We start from the raw sequence: 19,002 nt of genomic DNA on the forward strand, positions 1-19,002 counted from the left end.
GGAGATTACACAGTTCAAAACATGATTCATATGAACAACACTATGATTTCGTTAAGCGTGTACAATTATCTATATTAACGTATAAAGTAGTAATAATTTTTAATTTGATATAATTTACAAATATCTCAGCACGTATAGATTACAAAACTCGAAAATTAATTTAATTATAAAAATTATCATATTTGGATTTATAAATTAAAAACTCTATCTCATTAAATTCAATATTACGATATGCTTTTTCAATCTATCACACACAAAACCCAGTAATTTAGACACTTTCTTTGTCCAGCGTATCAAAACATTTGTGACGTTATGATGATTTCGAATACAGATATTAATTTATCATAGGTTCAATTGAAATTTATCGAAATTTTAATTTCTTAACTGCCTCAATTTCCCCCAAAAAATAAAATAAAACTAGAAAAAGAACATCTTCAATTTTTAATTAATTAAATTAAATTTGGGGAAAACTAACGAATCTGCAATAATGTCCCACAAAAAAGTAAATCAATTTTGAGAAGATAACACGATGACTTCGAATTTGTTTTTAAAATGTCTACTATCACGTTGTTATTAAATCGGTGAAAAATATTACTTAATTTATGTATTTTACGTATGATAAACATATCTATGAATTCGCAGTATCCAATTCTGTAAACTAAAATTAGGTATCTAAGAATTTCAAGTGTTAAATATTTTAAACGAATATTCATACTTAGTGATAGAGATATATTAGAACATTAATTCATTGCACTTCAAACAGCTTATATTGTTGAAAATTATGTTTCACTGCAATTTTTTATCGGTGTTTAATCATTTTTGAGTATACATATAACTTTTTTATTTTAGGTTTTCAAAACTAAACTTTCATAATTTTGTCTATAGATCGTGAGCAAATTTAAATGCGAAATTTCGAATAATAATTTATTAATATCGTTGAACTACTTTAAATGCTCAGAGCGATGGTTAAGAATAGTGAAATATTATTTTTTATCATTGATATGTATCTGACCAATTTGCTCTAATAATGTTTAAAAAGCGAAACGATTGCTTGTCATATGAATACACGATCGCGTGAAGTGATAAATTACATGAAACTCACAGTGTGAATGTTCTATTCGTATATTGTTTTTGAGTAGTTATAATTCTGTATTAATTTGAATTATAATTAATATATGCATAGCTAATTATTGCAAAACTACATACACATACATTTGTAAACTAACGTACATCGTACATTTATCATATATTATAAACATGTATTTCTTCGTTAATATTAACGCGTGTTTTTATTTTATTTACTTTCCAGATCAACTTAAACACAATTAAATTTTTTGCAACAATTAAAATGGAAAAAGTTAACGCTAGTGGTGAAGAAGATAAAAATAAATAAACTATACAAACAATATAATATAGTTATAATTTATTGTTAATAAAATAAAAATTAAAATAACGACACCAGTGAACACATAAAATAACTCGCATTGTTTCGAACAATTCGGATGAATGATGCGCACTGGTTTGTAAACTGAAAATACGATTGCAAAAACGTAAAATCATTGCAAAATCGTGCTTATTACTAAGAACTGTTTTGCATCAATGTAAATTTAAGGGGAATGCCCCCGGATTAACTAGAAAGAGATTATTCAACCATGTTAAACATCTGGAAGTGAGTACAATATATTAATTGCGCTAAACAAAACTAAGACAATAAGAATGATAGTATATGCATGTAGATTGTATGGATAGTCATATCCTGTATGTGTGTGTGTTTTATTTAGTCCAATGGATTTCGGTTGTATAATAGTCAAATTTGTTCCGCAAAAACTAACAAGTGGAAACTTAAAAAATCACTACATTTGAATAAAAAAAGGGTTTTTTGGAGTCTTAAATGCAAATATTTATAAAATTAAAAACCAGAAGTGATTATTTATTTTTTCTCAGAGGATCATTTATTTATTCATAACATAGTTTCTATATATATAAATCATATGCTTGTTTCATCTCATTGAAAATTCAGTTCAATCAACCGGTATTAAACGACAATCAATGATTTAAAATAAATTTAATATGCAAACAACTTTTTTAAAAATATGAGCTAATAATATTCGCCGAGCATAGGAAATATTTGATCTCTCTGTCAACTTTTAGAACGTCATTCTTATTCAAGCTTTTAATCTTTACAGTTGTGCTAAATCATAATGATGTGGAAATATAAAAGTAAAAAATATAGATCACGAGCAAAATTGATGTTTATTTTATAAGAAATATATTCACAGTATTTACAATACAGTATTATAAATCTGATAATCAAATTCGATTAAAAATAATGTTTGAATATAGTAACTATCTAACATAACAGATGCCCTTAGTATTGCCACTCGACAAGACTTTTGATTACCTGTTATCTATGGGTTTTGTTATGGTCTTATACATTAAGCAAGTCACTGCTTCATTGCCTTTTTAGTCTTTTGGATATGTGCGAATTGATATTCTAAAAACTTTTATTTCATTTCATCATTGTTTGAAAACACTTTATTGCCGTGTGGTGCTAATACTATATTGATCTTCCATGTGCTGTTCGTAGTCTATTTAAATTACTGCTCAAGTTTAAGGTAAAAACAAAGAAAGATCCGGGAAGAAAAATAAATCATAAAACATTGCCAATTAACATCGTGCGAAAGATACGGAAGACCTGACAAGCGAAAGGAAAGTAAACTTATGTTTCTTCATGGGCACCATTTTTATTATTTTAATTTAAACGAAGTTAAGAGAAGGGAATATGAACGTGTTTTATTTGTTGGATTTTAATCTAACATACATAGTATAATAGAAAACCGGTTGCGATATTGAACAATGCATTATGTTCTATAATAATAAAAAGTGTATCGAAGTTAAATTGTTTGATTAACTTTATAATACAATACAACTCTAACTACCGAATAAATTACATTTCTTGGTATGGAGTTGTTTAAAAACTGTTTTATTTCAAATTAATGAAAACGCTTATAATATGACGTTTTTACATATTCATTATTAACCATTTAACTCGTTTATACTAGATCATTTATTCATTATTTTGCTTATTATATGCTCTCAGAGGAAATTAAATAATGATATCCAACTACTTCAATTTCTAACGAAATTGCTTTGATATAATTATTTTATTTTATTTAATTTATTAAAATCATTAACCAGAAGTGATTGTGGCTCAATGATATACTGCAAGTTTAATTGAATATTTATTTTAAATATCGTAAAAAAAAAAAAAATGAAGCGAATTAAACACTACTTTTCGGATATGTTATAATGTTACATGTATAAATTGTATGATTTACTTATTTTATCAATCACGTTCGTACAACATACAAAATTATTATGTGATTAATAAACAGTATAATACTTATTATAATGGAGGCTGTAGCATTTGAACTTGGAATACATATTACAAACATCAAGTCCAGGAAAATTTAAGAAATATACCGTAAAATCCAATAACGTTTTTATTTCAATTATCCGTATACTTCATTATCAAAAACAACCTTCTCGTAATCCTCCAACACGCACGCATCATGCTTACCACTTACTACTAACTCGTGTATAAGCCGTAATAGTTGTTAATCTAATAAGAGAAAAATACTTCGGTACTTTATACGATGCGTACCGGTGATTCTAAGAAAAAAAAAATGTATATTCGAAAAGTTTTTATAATCTATTTTCTACTCTTCGTTAACTTTTTATTATACGCACACACGAATTATATACAAATCTATGCATACGGAGAGAGCGCATCATGACGATAAGACAATATTATGTTCAACGCGTATTGCCATTATATCAAATTTTATTTATTAGTTGGCGTATCAGTTACGCGTCAGGTTAACAGACCAGTGTAATCGTTCCTGTCCTGTCACAGATCGCTCGATCTACGAGTACAGCAACGGTGCAACATATTATTAATATACACGTATTGAAAACGTACGGAGCAGCAGCGGTAAAACATTTGTAATGCTGGCCATTTCGATATCACCTGAAACGAGGATTTATTATTCCTCGCGGTGCCACTCCGCATCATTATTACGGAACTCACGCGAAACATTTACGTCCGCAATAATAATGGGACGCGCGGCACATCGTATAATATCGTAATGCGCTATGTCGCGCGTACAATAAGCATACACAAATCCAGCGGTACGCGTCTGTTTTCCACTGACGCGGTCTACGAGACACAAAAATATATCACTCCTCCTCCTTCGGCCGCTCAACGTTTCGCCTCCGCGCTACGCACCGCCAGCATCACCGCGGACCGAACATAATACGAGACAACATTTTAATGTCGTCTCGGTTTACTAAAAGATTATTTTATAACACATCTCGTACTTTCGGAGTACGTGCGTCGTGCGCGGGCAACTGGACACTATATTATATTGTGTACCAGTACCCGAAGTGTATACGTATATCTCTGCGTGTGCAAGCGTCAACGACGTATGTGTGACACGGGTGGTCGGACGATAATTGAATATAATATATGCGAACGCTTTTGTTATTGTTTAGGATTTTTATTTCATTTTTATTATAATCATTTTTTTTAATATATTTATTTTTTTTTTTTTTTTGTATCTAGTCGTACTAGGTCAATTGTATCAATTGTACGGTGATAATAATTAAAAATGTTACACTGAAGTAATGTATAAACTTCGTTAAACCCGATTTGTTACGTTTTCGTCGGTTCATTTTTATTGCGATCGAAATTTCTGATCCCGATACTTACTTACGCCGTCGTAGGGTAGTGTATGATTACATACTAAGAAAATTTCATCGGCACAAGTGTTCATAAGTTACAATACCGTTTGAGTCTTCTGTGGCGATACAAATGAAAATGTTTTTCTAAGTTCTTGAAATTGTATAAAAACTATACTTATATGTATTATATGACGTTTTTGTATACTCAATTTTTATACGATCGATTTTTATGATCGAATACGAATGACATGTACGCAGTTTAAAATCGAAGCGAACTTTCGAAAAATCAAAGATTTTTTGACGGCATAATAATTTGTTCAAGTACCGTACGAAACAAAATACCTTTTAATCGTTACCGAGAAATGAAAGTAAATTAATAATTGTTTCTATCAATTGTCGGAATTCTTTTTAAGCTTTCCTGTCGTCCTATCTACTTGTTTATACAGTTATGTAGCTACTCGTGTGTTGTACACAGTTATGTGTACTATGTTTATAGACAATAGTATATACTATTATGTCTATGTTTATAATGTTATAATTACTAATGTTTCTATGATTTCTTTCGTTTCATACGTCTTAATACTTTAACACGCGCAACAATTTTTCATCAATGTTTTTTCAATAAACGTCTACTTCTATAATAACAATACAACATTGGAATAAAACTCCTTCACGACAATTCTTCATTACACTTTTTTCCGGTAAAATTTCAATTGTTTCTTTATATTTTTCAATCTTGATTCCTTAACTGATTTTTTTTTTGTTAATTTTTTCATTTTACGTATTGTGTGACTAATTTCAGAAAACATACAAATGCTTATGTAGGTCTCGCATTCCTGCACATTTCCTACATTTTGTTTTCAAATAACTTTTTAGTATTACTTTTATTTTTAATTTTTTTTTTTTTTTGCTGTTTGTAAACTTATTAAAATAAGTACTTTACAGTACTACTACAGTGTACTACAATACACTACTTACGCTAAAATTTGCAATTTGCTGTTTAATTTCGTACGTTTTTTTTTTTTTGTTTCTTCTTTTTGTTTTTTTTCTTTCTTTTTTTTTCTTTTAATGTAAATTTTACCCGTTTTATTTCTATATTTGACTTACACTACAATGTCATATTAAATAGCAATTTTTATACTCGACTTATGTAGGGAAAAATATGTTACGATTTCAGAATTAATATTATTGATACTTGTTTTTTTGTTTTATATATTAAATAATTATGTAGTAAATACCGTGTAAAATATATTATGATTTTACCATATACATTTCTAAAAAAAATATTGTTAGAATAACCTGAATATAAATAATTTGTTAAACCTAAATATTTTTTATTTTAACAAGAATAGTTTTTTAGTAATTTCATAGACAAGATTCAAGTATAAACATACTATAATCGTCGAAAAATAAATATTTTTGGATTAAATATTTTAAAAACTTTTTTTTTAGTTTTCACTTTTTATAGTTCATAATATTATCATTAAAAACATAAACATTAAACAAAAAACGCCCATAGTCCGCATTCATACGCTTAACTATAATAAAACTATTTCAAAAACGTTAATCGACATTTCTCTTTATAAGAGTTTAAAATTTAACTACAGTGAAATGTGTTAATTACAACGATAAGAGTATAATTACATTTATGTTTTCACAGTTGTTTTTATAAAACAAGTAACTATGTGGTTAAATTTACGTTCAAAGCATTTTTATTCAAATAATTTTTATCGTTTCTTAATCATATTTGTAAAATGTTGGTTTAGTTATTAATTTATATAAACATTTAAAATTTGATTATTTTAATTTTTTTTTAATAAATAAAACTAAAGGCGGATAATTTGTTTTTTGTTTTTGCATTAACAAGCCACTTAATTATCATATTATAATTATAATCATATAAATACATATTAAACACAAATTAGGCAAATAACTATAATAACCTCTCAACCAACCAACTGGTGAAGTTTCAGATATTTTGTTTTATACAATAACTTATGACGATTAAATTGTAAATAATTACCAAAAGTAGCAAAAAAAAAAAAAAAAAAAAACAAAGTCGATATACGAGCAAAAAGCTTTGTTTTTTAATGCAATAAATTTTATGTTAAAATATAAGACACCAATATTCTAAGTCTAAAAACAAATAATGATAAACGAATGCCTCGTTAAAATAAAACAGATAATTTGGCGTATTTTCATATCTGATATTGTGGATACTAAAAAAAAATGTATACTTTTCTACGAAATGCAAATTAAATAAAAAACAAGTACATTAAAGAACCACAACAGCTAACATAATCCGTTCTACTTCTTCAAAATAAAATAGTTTTATTATAATCATCGTTAAATTTAAAGACAAATTAAATACTGTTACCTGAAGTGAAGGTAAGGTAAAAGGTCAGCTTCTGAATTAATTATTTAATTGATAACTTTTATACATAAACATTTTTCACCGTAAATGTTACTTAGGAAAACTTACTTAAAAATTCTATTACCTTAATAACTTTTATTTTTTTATGACGTTTAAAGGAATTAATATGAAAATAATTGGAATTTTGCTCTAACTTTCTAGTTTAATTAATTTGGCTACTAATAAATTGTCTCATACTGTTATGATATATTTGTTATATATGTAATATAATGTATCATATGTTGTACAGTGGAATTAATAAATGTCTATTGTCGTTCGAACATTATTATTATTCCATTATCTTAACGTTTTTGTGGTTCGCGAAAGCGACTAAATTTTATAAGAATATACGTTTGATCGTATTATCAATTATAGAATTATAGTATTTTATCCGTCATGATTCACTTAACATACACAATAAATTAACGTTTTCATTTTTTTATTTTTTTTTATTTAAACTTTGTTAATACAATTAATTTCAACAGTTATTTAATATAATATAATATTTGTTTACAAATATTAAATCGAGAAGATGTTTATAGTATCGAAAGGGATATTGAATGTGTTCAAAAGGGATAGTAGGTGGTCACGATGTATTGATAGACTGAGACAGATGAATAGTAAGTGGCTGATATCACATAATTTTGCAGTGTATTGAGAAGGGAATCGTTTGATGACATTTTAAAGAAATGAGAAGGAAATCTTGTGTGGCCAAACCGAAGACGGGAAAACGATTTATGCAAAAAAATTAACGTTATATAATATTCATAAACTAATATTGAATATTAAAATGACTGAATATACAAATAATTAAAACTGGCTTATTAACGATAAATTATGTTTTAAATCATTTTTACATTTGATAGAAATCAATACATTACTTATGCCATCAAAATGTCGATTATTGTACGTTAATTCATGGTGAACGGGCGTAAAACAATTTTATTAAGCATATATGTTAAGAATTAAATAATTTTAGCGTTTACGATACACATTTAAAAAGGTTATATTCCAATCGTAAATGTATAATTCGAGTATATTAATTAAACTGACATGTATTAATCACAATTATATTTATTATAAAATTCTTACCAAGATCACAACATTGGTTAGTAAGAATAAATATTAAGAATTAATCAAGTAACCATACTATTTCAGTGAATAATTATCATAATATATAAAACAATTATTTACAGTTTTTTATTAGAAACATGCACAAAGCAAGAATAAATAGCTTCGTAACATTGACTATGCTTTAATTATTTGAATTTATGTGTTAAATATTAATATATAATATAATATAATAATATAGATACAACTGTTAGTATGTCACTTATTCACTTGTACGTAATATTAACTATATGCATTGTTGGCATATATTTGTAACTATTTGCATGATAATAATTTATTAATATTTGATCGTGATTCATAAATATACATATTAATATTATAAGTTATTAAGAAAATAATATGTTTTTTGCAAATATTATAAAGTGAAATTATTCAATTTACCTTATATATTCCATTTAAATTCAAAAGATATCACGAATATAGTGTGTATCTGTATTTATTGGTCAATCTGAAATAAATAATAAATGTTATAGCAAGTTTGCTAAAAAATATAGTACTTAAATATTTTCATTTTTACAAAACTTTAATACTGTAAAATATATAAGGACATTCAATAGGTAAAATATTAATATATCTTGTACATTAAAAACAACAACATAAACATTTTAAAATGTAATGAAAACTATTATTATTATTATTATTATTACTAATTGTAAATATTATTCAAAGCATCGTTTTCATTTGATTTATGCGGATGAGCAATAAAATAAGTGTCAATTAATAATTCAGCATAAAACGATTTTAATAACTATTTCAATGATTTTATTAAAAATGTAATATCTATAAATTAAAACAAATTTTTTTTCAAAAACAATTCAAATTAAAATAAATTATTATTAATTTAATTTTCATGAATGAATTGTGCATATTTTTATATTCATTACGATTAATTGTGATTACATTATAAAATACTAAATGAATTTTATAATGTATCATAATGATACTATAACACCAGTATAATAATACAGAAAAACATAGGTATACTTACAAATATAATAACGCCTTAAAACGTACAGCTTGCTACTAATTTCATTTACGTGTATATTTTTTTCGTACAATTCTCGCTTATCCCATTACTTTCGTGTATTTTTCATGATCCAGGCAGTATTGGTTGTTAGTAATGACTTATTACCAAAGATAAGTTTTAGTTTGGATAATTTTGCATTAGCATTTAATGTTTCATTTTTTTTTTTTTTTTTAGAGTTCCTATGTGTATATAAAGAATCTTATTATTTCAAAGTGGTTATTCTCGATATAGTTGAAAAATCAAATAATTAACTAATATATTTATAATTATGAAAATAATAATTTATTTTCCTATCCCATCTATGCATGGTCAAAACATAATTCTATAAATATATATCAGACTTATTTTAATAAATTTAAGCGCTAACATATTTTTAATTTTTATTTTATTTTATTTCATCATAAAGGATGATTACGTCTGTAAGACAAACTGTACAGTTAGTATTTTTGCGCGAACAATATGATTAAATATTAAATAACTAATATGTAAGATTTGTTCAATTATAATCATAACAAACATGACATCGTAAACTATTTTAATTATTCGTTAGGTTTAATAGTTTTCACCAGTGGCTGGTTATCATATTAATTGAACAATTTAATAATCTACTTTATATCCTGTATTTTAATCAATAATATTATTAATCACCCTCGTAAACTTCACCGTACCAATTCAATATGTATTTATTAGCATACATACTATAATATTTATATTATGTAAAAAATATAAATTTACTAATCGTCCAGCTAACCAATTAGTCCATCAAAAAGCTTTTAGAAAATAAAAATAAAATAAAAGAAATATATTCTAGACAAAAACCATAAATATATTAATCAAATCAAAGTGGGTCTTATGTTAGTACGTATGTCGTGTACAGCATATTTTATACATGGTTCAAATTACATACACCGTATAATCCGGCATACTTTACCCCATATTTTCCCCCATAAAATGTTTTAACAAGATTTCATCCTGTAGTTGGGATATCCTTTGATGAAACGTGTACAGAAATTAAAATAGACTATGGAAAAACGAATATTGTTTGAAAACGAAAAAATTAAATTTGATACTTCATCGATAACACTCACAACTATAATCCACCACGAGCATGATCTTCAACACAAAAAACACGAATAGACAGTATTTATGACGGCGTTTTTTATAGGCAATTATGGAATGGCTATGTGTATTATTTCAGACTCTAGTTCTTAATCTTAATCTGCTGTGTTTTTTAACGAATTTCGTGAAAAAAACTCCGCAGAATAAAATATATTAAATTAAATTTGATACGAATAGCACAAGATTTTATAATCTGTAACTAGAATTATTTAAATCTATAATCTTACCTCCCAATTATAGATCGATTACGCACTATTTTTATAACAGTTATTTTAGTTTGTTTTTTAATCGCATTGATTTTTTAATTATAAAACGTATTCATTTATAAATGATTGAAATTTATACTTTTTTGATCGTACATTTTGAAATTTATTTTTTAATGAATTATAAAGTAACAGAGATTTAATTAAAATTAACTTTTATTAATAAAATAGCTATTTATACATTAGGTGTTAAAAATATTATTTATAAGCATAATAATATATAAAATATAAATATATTAAAGGTTTAGATATATTTTGGACCCTAGGGCATCACATAAACTTAAGGCGACAGTATATGAGTGTGATATTGTAATACCCAAGTTATTATATTTTTTATCATACAATATGCATACAATATTAACTACATACCTATCATTATACCTAAGAGTATTATATGAAACTAAATAATTTGTTTGGTTTTTTTTTTTTTTTAATTTGATTTGATTGAAATTGATTATGATAGAGTATATGAACTATCTGAACCATATCAAATACACTTTGATTCATAATCTTTTCTTTTTATTGAGTATTGTGAACGATTTTAAATGGAATATCAAATAATATTTTGACAACATTCTTGGTTTAATTTTTTTTTTTTTTGGTTTTCAACTATTATGGTTTTGACAAATAATTGTGTTGACAAACATCATTCGACAATTAAGCATAACTACTTGATTTGTACTTCCTCTTTCTACATTAAATTGTTTACCACGTCGCGCCACGTTACCAAGTTGATTCCGAACAGTTAAAAAAAATATGAAATTTTCGTCTAAACTGTATTTTCGTTTAACACACAATCTTCTTGATGAGTTCACTTGTATAATCTTTGATCGCTCAGCAGCCGCATCGACGATCTAAATAAAACAATGACTTTTTGCGTCGAATATTTACGTGACAACAATGGTTGGACCGCTATACATGTGTATGAAATTGCATAATATTTCAATACATTTTTCGACGAAAATGCAATTGTCGGTTGGAACCCGATTGAGCACAGATACAATTAGACAATATAAATCCAAAGTTTAACAAGATTGAGCATAGAAATACGTACAACGTTGCCGCCCCACACAACAAAATAATAATTTAAAAAATAGTTAAGTTAATTTTTAGATGTGATTCATAATATCATTTTTTTAAATAAAAATGTATGTAAAAAAAAAATTCCTATGATAAAATAAAAAATACTCAATATAATAGATAATATTTGTATTATGTTATAAAATTTTTATTACGTGTCAAAGTTTTAAATTGGTATCCCTAAATAATTATTTCCCACTTTTAATAAATATTTTAGTAAATCTTTAGAATTTTTATTTTTTAAATATTTATTGTAAGCCATTATAGTTGCATTAATTTTTTGCATTTCAACAAAACTCATATTTTCATGGCAGTCAGTTTCAATTGACCGAATTTTCGTCATTGTTTCAGCTTGAGTATTTTGTAAAACCATAATTACCAAGTGTATGTGTGGGTGAGACTTGTAGAATTGTGAATTGTAAGTTATATGAAAACGTTCAACTGCATTTGTTGTTATAAAAAAAAATACAAATTAAATTTGTATTAAAGAAAAATGTTGAAATTAAATTAATTTTTTTTTTTTTTTTATTTAATAATTAGATTTTGGATGATCTATCTTTGATCAAACATAGGTTCTTTAGCCCATATATTTGAGGGAAATGGAGATTCGTCATGTATATAATTATTAAAAATATAATCGCTAAATTCTGAGCAGACTCTATCATTTGGACAGACTCATGAGTTCGACGAATACATCAGCTACTTCATGACTGGGAAGAAAAGCTAACCAAAAAAAAATCGTTATCCAATTTCCTATTTCATCGTTTTCTTTTTTATAGGCTATTCTGAGAATAGAATCGCTGTTTATCTATAATAATTAAGAATACAATTAATGTATGATTATTTGATTTAAAATTATTTTGTATTTACTTTTTGCCACCATGATTGGCCTAAATGAAATCGACAAGCTATTAATTGTACATTTTCAAAAACTTTATACGCAGCTTGGTGGGCAGCCTTTTCAAAGTCAATGTGTAATTTTTTTAATATGAATTGACTTCCTGTATATTTTATACGGACGTCTTGTAGGAATATCCACATTTTTTTATATAAATCTTTTGATTTTTCGATTAAAAAAAAATAAACCAATGGCAAATAATAACCATTTTTATATCCATGAATAGTATATAGTTGTACAAAATATTTAGGTGCGTAATAAATGTACCATCGCAAAAAAATCAATACAATCATGTTTCATCATAAATTGTAGGTTGAAATCACAAATAATACATAAAAAACTATTGCCTGCAGGAATATGTATGAATGGTTGTCTACATGGACAACTTAAAATCTTCTTGAGTTTTTATTAAATTCAACTGTAAAAAATTCCGGTGACTTCGGCAATTCGGGAAATATTTTTCGTTCTACAAGAGCACGAACTGTGATCGTAAATCTAAAATTAATTAATAATTAAAAATTATATTAAAACAATGAAAAGAAAGTGTTTAGGGAAATTAATTTTTAATGAAATTGTTTGTTAATGAAATTTTACAATCATATAAGCAAATTACATCTATATATATACATACGATTTAAAATATACGGTATACTGGTACGTGACACGAAGAAATAGCGATGCATACCTGTTACCAGTACACTGTATTTAATAAAGTGTGACTAGAGAAATTAATAAAAAACTTCCGACAAGATAATGGTATACATATTATACAGCCTAAGCAAAAAGAAAAAAGTGGTGGCAGTGTTAGATTTCTATGGTTAGTGGTCCGTGACACCCTCTAGCAGCGATGGTTAAACGTAAATCAAAGTGGTTTTTAATAAATTAAGTAATCATTCGAAGTCCGGCAAATGTGGTGAGTCTTGGATCTCCTATAGTCCCGTCAACATGGCGCGCTTCACAACGTTACAATGCGTAATTGTCGTAAGTTTTTTTGGTCAAGAATTGTTACAATAAATTTAAAAATGATTTGTTTGATTAATTTCGATTTGTTATTGATACATACTATTATTTACAAATATAAAACAATACACCTACTCTATCTGTGTGTGTTTTTTTTCGACAGATTGCATTCTTCGTTCAAACCTTGATTTATACTGTTGAATGTAGTGACAAAAGGTAAGAACATAAAATAATAATTATATTATAACGTAATTTTATTTTGTTATCACAATTCAAATTTATTTCAACATTTATTGGAATAGTTTTAACTGTATTATAATTTAAAACTAAAGGCAAATAATTATTTTCATACTATTTCTTTATTTTACATATCATTTACTCATTTAAAATTAATTTAACAAGATTTCACGTATTTGGTATTTGAACGTATTATTATTATTGCTTTTATTTCACATGAATTTTAATTTTCTGAATTTTACATTTTTTACATAACGACGCGCCTATATCATTTATAAATCAAACACAAGTACATAATAAAATAATAATCAAAATACTAAATTGTTATCAGTTTTCTTATTTTTTAATTTTATAGTCCACCGTTTAAAGTTAACATTATTATTTAAAAAAAAAAATGCACAGTGGTATTGACATTATAATTTTTATACAGTAATGAAATAATTTAATATAATTTTCTAGAATTATTGAAAGTATAAAAAAATACCACCAGCTCAAGTTAGATCTTAAATAAGCCATAAACGGGGTATTATATGTTTTTAAGTATAAATACATGAAATAAAAAACTTCTTTACATACAACTTTGACTATTATCCGTATGCTTTGTGATCAGATTATTATATATTTTATTTAATTACATTTAAATAATACAAACAATTCCATCAATAAAATAGGTAATCTTAATATCACATGTATAAATCTAAATCAGAGCCCCAAAACTTTTTTTACCCTTTAAAATTCCATTATCAAAATATTTTTTCTTGGTGCATCTTTATATATTAATAAGTACAAAGAAAAAAAGAAAATTAAATAGTAAATTATAAAAAGAGGATATACAATCATTATATTGTATCCACCCTATAATAATACATGAATTCCTCGTCCAGACAATGTTTACACGATAATACATTTAAAAAAACAACTACGCACTTAGACAGAACCTATTTAAATATAACGGTACTTATAATAATTATTAGTCTGTTACCTAATAAAATTCCAAAGATAATTCATCGGTGGTTAGCTAAAACTCTAAACTATTAGAAACAGTGAACTCAATTATACACAATAAAAGTATTATGATAATCTTAACTATCCTCTCGTATTACTTTTAATTAAATAAAAGGCACTTCGCATGTGTGCCAGAATAACTGTAATTAATTTTGATTGTACCGATATTAATAATTTGTCAGCACAATGCATATACATATGCATAAACAGGGTATCTGTAAATCAAAACATGTAATTTTTGTACTTTATATGGCAAGTATATATGTACTTTATTGATGAGATTTCTACAACGATTTATTTATTGAAAAACAGCCAGAAAACGATTTACAAAAGTCTTTGACGTCTATCATTTTTAGCACGTTTAATTTATCAATTCTTATATAAAAAAAAATTAAAATGTGCTATATTCTCTAGACAAAATTGCCTACAATTTAAACTAATTTAATGTTCATATTTCTACTAGATACTTACATTTCCGTTTCAACCGTTAAGCGTTATAATTTGCCATGCTTTTTTATATAACGTGATCTTGTAATATACGAATTTTTATGCTAGTTTAATTCTCATTTTCTGGAGGAATAAATTGAAGGCAGATTATTATAGATCACTATATACACTGTTATAAACATCGTATTATATAAAGGAAAAAATAACACTAAACGAATGATATAATACTTTATATTAAATATATTTGTACATTTTTAAGAGTTGAAATTTCGATATATTTCTTATATTGTAGTATATATTTTTGTAAACTTACACCAACAAGGAACTGCATTCTAGAATCAATATGGCTGTGTTCCGGATTTTCAACGGATATAAAATTTTGATTGAAAAAAAGCCCCGTTCTAAATACATGGATAATTTGCTATAAACACTATTTTACGACTCAGTAAGTTTCAATTTCATTCGAATATATTCGTGTCGTATTTATTGGAAATTCGCGCGGATTCATTTCCTTTTTAGAACCAGGGCCAACGTAAGGCTAAATGACGCCTAAGGCCAAAATGCCATCCGACACCTTTTTCATACAACAATCCGTAATTTCATTATACTTAGAAAAAAAAATATTGTTCGTGAACAGAAATACGGAAAAATGATATGCTCAACTTGTATATCATTTATTACCATCTAATTTTTTAGTCACGAGTCACGACGGCTCGATGCGATCCCGATTGAACGATAACAACATATACGATAAAATATTCTACACTAAACCATAGTAAATATACTTAAAATACACTTATATTATTTTAATATTTGGCTAAACAAAATAACCATAATTATTATCAATATTTCAATACAAAGTTATGTATTATACATTAAAAAAAAATAATAATATTACTGACATATGTGCAACATTGTAAAAAACAATTTCGGCATCCCCCTGGGAAATGGCGACCTAGGCCCTAGACGACCGCCTAAATCGTCTTAACCTCACGTCGGCCCTGTTTAGAACTGCACATAGTGAGCATTCAATATCTGTTTATATTAACTACAGTCAGTATGTAACGAAAGAAGTTATGGGCATTGTGCAGTTGAAAAATTACAGGCTAGTAATTCGATTATTTACAAAGTGTTCTCACCGAAAAGTAAATAATATACAGTTGAACAAAAACGGATAACGCGTACTCTTATGTGATTGCGTATAATTCTGACGCATAACAAACGTTATAAGCCGTTTAATCGATATAATAATCGGTTGATTGCATTTCGATTACACGAGATCATTGTTATTACATGTTTACACAGTGAGTGGGTAGTTGAATAAATATTAAGTTATGTAACGTACTATTTGCCATTTAATTTCCACCCGATTTCTATAGACGGTTTTTTTTGTTTTTTTTTTTTTTTTTGTCGTGCGATTAAACAAAAATCTAAACGAAACTTATATCGATTTCGAACGTACTCGTATACCTGTTATGTAGGTTACTTTTTAGTCGATCGGCATTGAGGACAAAACGAAAATAGTCGCAAATGCTAACATATTGATCCTCCCCCCCCCCCAATACCGTCCAGATACGACTAGACCATCGGTAAAATAATTACGAACAGACTTATTGGCATATCATCGTAATCGTTCGATCCCGGTACCGCGCTAAACGAAAAAAAATTACTTATAACATATTCCCGGGGGCGAGTTCTCTCGTGACACGTTTAATGCGTGCACCGTTACCTATACAGTTGATTGACAATACGGTTAAAAACCGCACGCTCTCAACGATTGATATCACTCGGAGTGATTTGGTCGTTAAAAAAATCCGGTATTCGGTGGAAAAATCATACGCGAACGCAGAGTTTAACGCAACACCAGATGTTTGGATATGTATATATCCGATTTGGATCGAACCAAGTTAAAAGCAGTTCGGATTTACAAATCGTCTACGTGCACTGTATACTTCAGGCGAATCGATTGTTGACAACACCATCGAGACTTGCGGGACATTTTTACCATAATTGTTTATTTTTTTTCAAAAATCTCAACGGATCACAGTTTCACGCGTGTTGCATAATATTCTAACCATATCTATCAATGTATTCTATCCGTATCTCCGAACACATGCACGTAGCCTGTGGGTCGGAAACGAATGCTCGGTCTAACCCGTATGTACCACACGTTGTTCACAGGATAATCATCTACGTGCCCCGGCGCATCAAGACGGTGCATCACCACCATCACCACGTGGTGCTGATGGATCCAAAGAGCAAAAAGATCATGCATACCAAACCGTACTCGGGCAGGTCGTTGATGGCCGGGGGCTATCATCAGCAGCAGCAGCAGCAGCAGTACACACAGCACCACCAACAGCAGCAGCAAATGTACAAGCAGGAGCAGCAGTACCTACAATCCGTCCCGGTCGTCGACCATCCTTCGTCGTACCAGGAACAGCGGAAAGCCATCGGCGCCAACGTGCTGCTGTTGCCGGCCGCTCAAATGCCGGTAGTCCACGTGCCGGTAGCCTACACCGCGTGGCCGGCCAGGAAAAAGAGGTCCAGTGCCGTCGATCAGTTTTATACGCATTGAACGTCTTGTCGGCCGGTCTCGTTGAACGCGTTTAATTTATTCCCTCGATACCCACAGACACATCATTCATCATATTTTTTTATTTATTTTTTTTTATTGTTTTCGTACGATTTCATCGCAACAAATTAACATGTTCCAAGTTTAAGGTGTGCAAACTCGTGTTCGATTCCACTGTTCACTTATCCGTCTTCATGCAAACATGTGACGTTAATATATAATGAGCTCAGACTTTGTCTCAGCTTTGACTCTCCCTTCCCACAAATATGACTGTATCAATGAACTAACTAAACACATTTACGTGGAATTATTAAACATGTTTTATCAACACACGTAACTTGCCGCTTTAACCTGTACAAATTAAGTGTTTTATCAGAACGTTTGTTATTAATCGTTTCCCGTAATAGGAAATATTTCATAAAAATAGTAATGTCCAATTAAATTTATAAGAAAAAAAATCGCTCAAAATATTGAAAATGTACTATTGGAATATCAATTATTATCTAACCATATTATTACATTATTTATAATGTTAACGTCTTCATGGTTGCCGGTTTTCCATACTGTATAAAAGAAAATGTTTTAATATTTGACACTTTTATTACGTAATATTTTTACAAAACTATAGTTTATATATAGTCTATTTATGTAAAAAAAACAAAGTACATATCTGAATAACATACGTTTGTTCGTTTGTGCTCGAGTACGATCGCACACATTGATGACCCGGCATTCTGGGGCGTATTATTAATCGTGAGATTTATTTCTGTAATAAATGTTGTACAACTATACTCTGTGTACATAAATATCACTGCGCATTTACCTCATAGCGATAATTATATTTCAATATTTTAATTTTTCGCAAACCTATAGGTTTGAATATGGGTTGATTATGCCGTGTGTGTTGTTATAGTTTACAGCGTATTGTTAATTTGTGTAATATTTTATTTCTATAAATTAATTTGATGATCTGTTGCCCATACATTTTGACTTTTGTATATATTATTATGATTATTGTATATTTTATCATATGTATTATTTCATTTTTTTCATATTGTTTTTTTTTTTTTTTTTTTTTTTTTTTTTTTTTTTTTTTTTTTTTTT

General features: G+C 27.5%; 1 protein-coding gene across 1 annotated transcript; it reads left to right on the forward strand.

Moving 5' to 3' along the window:
- Positions 1-13,583: 13,583 nt before the first annotated feature.
- Positions 13,584-18,508, forward strand: LOC112691578. The gene is made up of 3 exons (XM_025565873.1): positions 13,584-13,655; positions 13,798-13,850; positions 17,505-18,508. The coding sequence occupies exons 1-3, from the start codon at positions 13,620-13,622 to the stop codon at positions 17,899-17,901; spliced, it is 486 nt and encodes a 161-aa protein (XP_025421658.1). The 5' UTR covers positions 13,584-13,619; the 3' UTR covers positions 17,902-18,508.
- Positions 18,509-19,002: the final 494 nt, after the last annotated feature.

This window comes from Sipha flava, unplaced genomic scaffold (assembly GCF_003268045.1).
Source record: "Sipha flava isolate LNK unplaced genomic scaffold, YSA_version1 64_pilon_pilon, whole genome shotgun sequence".
Classification (NCBI taxonomy): Eukaryota; Metazoa; Arthropoda; class Insecta; order Hemiptera; family Aphididae; genus Sipha; species Sipha flava.